The sequence below is a fragment of the Etheostoma spectabile genome, chromosome 13 (assembly GCF_008692095.1).
Source record: "Etheostoma spectabile isolate EspeVRDwgs_2016 chromosome 13, UIUC_Espe_1.0, whole genome shotgun sequence".
Lineage (NCBI taxonomy): Eukaryota > Metazoa > Chordata > Actinopteri > Perciformes > Percidae > Etheostoma > Etheostoma spectabile.
In genome coordinates, this window is record NC_045745.1 from 26,284,808 (window position 1) to 26,290,128 (window position 5,321).

The 5,321-nt window shown below is 38.3% G+C and overlaps 1 protein-coding gene across 1 annotated transcript in view; it reads right to left on the bottom strand.

Moving 5' to 3' along the window:
• Positions 1-1,718: 1,718 nt before the first annotated feature.
• Positions 1,719-5,321, bottom strand: part of kat5a (K(lysine) acetyltransferase 5a) — a 9,440-nt gene continuing 5,837 nt past the window's right edge. Inside the window, exons 10-16 of the mRNA XM_032534077.1 lie at positions 4,693-4,941; positions 4,495-4,584; positions 4,234-4,374; positions 4,003-4,096; positions 3,728-3,887; positions 3,534-3,615; positions 1,719-2,885 (exon numbers count right to left, since the gene is read on the bottom strand). Of these exons, the coding sequence (XP_032389968.1) occupies positions 2,751-2,885; positions 3,534-3,615; positions 3,728-3,887; positions 4,003-4,096; positions 4,234-4,374; positions 4,495-4,584; positions 4,693-4,941 (951 nt within the window). The 3' untranslated portion in view covers positions 1,719-2,750. The remainder of the gene's footprint in view (positions 2,886-3,533; positions 3,616-3,727; positions 3,888-4,002; positions 4,097-4,233; positions 4,375-4,494; positions 4,585-4,692; positions 4,942-5,321) is intronic.

The window sequence follows — 5,321 nt, forward strand, 5'->3', positions numbered from 1 at the left end:
CTGGCGCATTTACAGAAATGTTCATTAATGTGCATTGTCCTAATCAAATAAATAATAAGTATTATTAATACTTTTCTTTAAATTAATTGACTGATCATTTCGACTCTGGTGTATATATTGTCTTGTGAGTAAAAAACACATAAAGCCAGATATTATATTATATCTGGCTTTATGTGTATTATATTATACACACACACACACACACACACACACACACACACAGATCCCAGAGGACCAGATAATACACAATCTGCCGCCAGTCTGGACTCAGGATGAGGAAATGAAGCTGCTACATGTCAGGTAGAGCTGCCTAAATGAGTGATGTGGCGAGGACATTAGATTAGTGTGAAATTCTTCTCGGTCCTCGTGAGGCCTGGTGGAGCTCTCCCTTGTGCAGGAAGATAATGGGTGTGATGTGATGATGAGAGGAGGTTCACAAGAGCAGAGTACAGAGACCAACACGCGTTACCCCTACCCTGTTCTCAGCATCCGCCGTTAACTAGTTTGGAAAACGTTTAACTAACTTACTCACGCAGCATTGATTTAAGTGTACTCACACGGTGTAGCATATTTGATTAGTTAGGCATGCCTGTAGTTTGGATAACCAGACTCGATCCCCTGCAGGTGTCCTTTTGCTGTTCACATTTCCCCCGTCCCTCGTCAGCTGCAATAGAATTGCAATAGGCTAGTCAGGTTACACTATTACATTTACCATCGAATTTTAGCTTGTCTTTTAAAATTTGGAAAAGCATTTTTGGACACAGGGAGGGAAATTCATAAATCTGCCCCCTGGTGGCAATCATACGAACTTGCTGCGAAAGGATATCAATCCTAAATCCACTTTGGATTGGTTTCCTGCCTGTACCTTTATCTTCCTGACAATTATCTCTCGCATTACGAACACATCCCTGTTAGATTCTACACAGCTCTGCAGGGAGATTCATTTTACAGAGTCGATAGAGTAACATACGGTTTGATTACATTCATCAGTGGTTAATCATTGTTTTTTTTACCTGTTTATAGTTGAACATGGATCACTCTCTATCTGTCAATAGAACTACTACACATTAACAAGGGTTATGATTGACTTTTAAACACACTTTTATGGTTTTTAAGATGTCTTTTATCAACTCAAGCTTTTTATATCAAACATTCAAATCATATTTTCGACCATGTTTTACTTAAAGATATACTAAATATTTCAACAGGGTAAATTCAACATCCTTTGTGACATGTAAACATACAACACGAACTGAAAGTGAGATACCACTTAGGAATTTTCTTGTTGATATTGTGCAGCCAGTTAGTTTACATTAAGTAAAAAAGACACAAATACAACTGTACACAAAATTTACATTCCTCTAACAGTTCAACATGGCTTCTGTCTTCTAAGCTTTTTTCTTGTTTTTTTTTTACAATCAGGTTCATTATGTACAGTTACAGGGAACATGTGTTCAACTTGATTTGTCTCATTGCACAATGTACAGATCATTATGACACAGGATTATCAGAAAAAAGATTCACCTGAATGATCACAAACAAAGACCATAAATACTTCCAACTATTTCAAAAAGAAATAAAAGCAGAGCTACTATTGTAAGAGAAACCTGAATTGACCAACATAGCTGTGGATCTTGATGTCTAGTTTTTAACCTTCTGTCTGCACACAAGGTGTTCTAGTTGTGTATTTGAATATACATTTTTTTTTTTTTATACACACAAGTGAACCATATATTACCACAAGAACATCTGTACTCCCTGTTAGTTGAAAGACAAAATGCAGGCACTGGAGGAGAATCACAATAAACTGAAAATTACTATCTGTGTGTTGTTTTTAATTTTGTTCTCCCAAAATACAATTGAAAATTGTTTTCCTTTTGCCTACCCTTACTGTTTACACACTCACAATACATTTTGCATTGAGTCAGTTAATAAGTGTGAGTGTAACCATAGGTATTGTTTCCAAAACAATTGAAACATGCCCATATCGAGATGTTGAGACGTTTAGAAGCCTGCACACTGTACAAGAATCTCTATTCAAAGTAGAAAGTAAACGAGTTTGGAGTGCTGTTCAGACAATAGTCGTTTCATTGTTCAAATAGTGCTACAAGTGTTGTACTTTTGTCAACAACTAAGGTTTCTTAAATATATGTACAATGACAAACTAAAGTGATGTCATTGAATAGAGTCACAATGAGCTTAAAATTTTCAGGGGTACATTAATAATTTTGTCGAAAACATTTTAACAAAACGACACACGGTATTGGCCAAAGCGAAAGAAAAAAACCAACCGTTCCTTGTTGAATTTAAGGAAAAGAAATCCCCTTTGTGGTTTCTACATAATATGGAATCGTTCACAGATAAGGCAAATCACTGTACAACTCAAATTATTGTTTAACAATCTTCTTGTTTCCATTAGGTGGTCTGAATGTTTGCCCATTTAAGCTTTCATTTACACTATTAAACATATCTCACTTTTAACGCACTGTTGGGTCACTAACAGGATCTTTTACACGGTACAAGGTGTGTTGTTGGCGGTGTCACTGTTAATAAGTCTCTCGTTTGTGGCCAAGTTTGAGAGCTTTTTAGATTCTCAATATATAATGAATATTTCACAATAAAACCGGATGCATCTCAATTCATGTTCATTGTTTCTCATCTGAAGAGGAGTCCTGGGTTCAAAAACCTTTATCTGCTCCACTGTTTGCTTCAAGTCTGCTATCTGGCGGTTTGGGGAGGGTACTCAATGACTACCACTTGCCCCTCTTGCTCCAGTCCTTAGGTGTAAAGTGAAGGCATTTTGGGTCTATGCGCAGGTGTCTCTTCTGCATTGCTCGCTCATGCCCGTCCACAATGTCCTCCGAAAGAGTCAGGATGTACTGACCCTACATTCAAGAGACAAGACGGTCACAACTTCAGACAGAATGTCACGTCACATTTTTCAGAGCATACATTTTTGTGAAAACTAACCACATCTGGCTATGTCAACACGTGATCCTGATACCACTAGTGTTTTATTTCAGCCGCCTGTGCTTTGCTGTAAAATATGGCTTATTTCATCAGTGATGAGTGGCAGTTTTTTGTTGAATCGATTTTCACACTAGTAACAATTAAAACCTTTTGTCAAACTGTCAAATTTGAATATTTGTCTTCCTATTTATTTGATAGAAACATTTAAACAATGCTTTTCCCTATCATTACATTAAAAAAACTCCACAAATGTAAGATTCAAAGCATCTGAAAGAGTTGAATGGAGAGTTGTGCAAAGACTAATGACTAATGAAGTGTGGGCCAGTATTCTTGTTTCTGCTTCTCGTGTTTTACAGTGGAAGACATCCAGTTACCAACTCCGGCTGTTTATCCATTTACATTTCAGTTATTTGCAAGGCTTTCCAGGGATGATAGCAGAGGAGGGGTTCACTGCCTCGTCGATTTACGAAGCCAAGTTGTTAATTAATACACAACGATGCAATCAGAAAGAGCAGGATTAAGGAAGAATGGAATAAAAATGGAGCACAGCGTTGGTCTCTAACCTTGTAATAGTTGATGAGGTTGAGGTACTGAAGCGTTGAAATGACATCTTCTTTCTTTACACTTGTGATCTCACTGATCTCACTGGAGGTTAAAAAAGAAGGTCAAATGAAAAAGGAGCCAATCATTGAACTGCTGTTCTGAAAAGTATTCAAGACAATTAAAAGGTTAAAATAAAATGCCAAGAGCCACTTACTTGATGGTAATCTGCGGCCTTTCTCCATTGTCAGGTTTAAGGTCCATGAGAATTTCCAAGATGGTCTGGGACCAGTAGGAGCGATAGGACAAAAGGCCGAGGTCAGAAAGTGGCTTCTCGGGAGTGCCCGTCTTCCCTTCTACCTTGGACAGCTCGTAACCTGACAAATACAAACAGCGTTAGTCCAGGTGAGCACAGTAAATGTCCAAGGAATTTGAACATACGTGTATTTTATTTACTAAACACTGTGTCACTATTTTTGATACTACACTTACTGAACTCAATTAGCAGTTTGCCATAGCCTCTCCGCTGGTAGGGAGGCAAGGTCAGGATGCAGGCAACGTTATAATCTTCAGTCGACTCTTTTTCCTGCACAAAAAAAAATTTAAATATAGTTTAGTTTTGGGAACCCCTGTTTAGATAGAGGACTGTTTCCAAGCCCTTATGAATGGAGAGTACATAAACACGGTACCAGAACTTCAAAAATGTTCGTGCAATCTTTGTACCTTAGAGAAGTAGCCCACTATGTGGAAGCCTTTGGAGTCATACTCCGTCATTACATAGAAGAGGAAAGGGTCTGTGTCGTAATACAAGGTTTTATGGTCCAGGAAACACTTTGCAAGTAAACACAGGTTCTGGGAATAATTCTGGAAAAAAACAGACATGTATCAAAAACAAAATCAAAACAACAAAAAGCTGTGAAAAAAAAGAGAAAAAAAAGAAGAAAAAAAAAGAAATGTTGAGAAAAATATCCCTGTAGCACTTACTTTGTTTTTCCTGCCGTCAATCTCAAAAAACGAGATGGTGCCTTTGCGGTAGATCTCGTTGCCTGGAGGATGTCTTAGATTACATTTTGTCTGTCAAAGATGTAAGAGACATGGATGAGTGCAATGTGCCACAACATAAGCAGCGAGAGATTAAGGTGGGCGGAAGGCTTAAAGTGGCGACATACTGCTGATTCTTACCAAATGCCTCTGAAGACACTTCAGACTTTTGAGGTACTTGAGACAGAATTCACAGAGGTAGAGGATGGGCAATGTGGTGAGTTCCTGTGGGTACGGTGAGAAGTACCAGGGTTTCAGTCTGTGACGTCCTAACTCTATACACTCAATGTTTTTCATCCGGGTGACGATGTCGTCATGGCTACGGTCAGACACCAGGCTGCCCGTCATGCGGGGTGCCGACGGGATGCCGTCCGAACTGTCTTGGGAATCCTGGTGGTAAACAATGTGAACCTTAGAAAAATTAGACACTCTCGCTGCAGTTATTTTCAAGAATAAAACTTCTGTTAAAAAGAAAATGCTGTATAAAAATTAGATTTTAAGATTTCTAGACATTTGAATTATTTTAAATATTTAACATTAAACATGTTACATATTTTAAACAATCTACACACACTCCAAAATGTTCTGAATTAAGCAGCACCTTCATGTCATTGGACACACTAATGGCGTTTTTCCACTGCATGGTATCTACTTGACTCGCCTTTTTTGGTTTTCCATTACGAAAAACAGTCCCTGGTACCTGCTAACAGGTACTTTTTGTAGTACTACGTCAGTTGAGGTTTCAAGCGAGCTGAGGCGATACCAAAAGG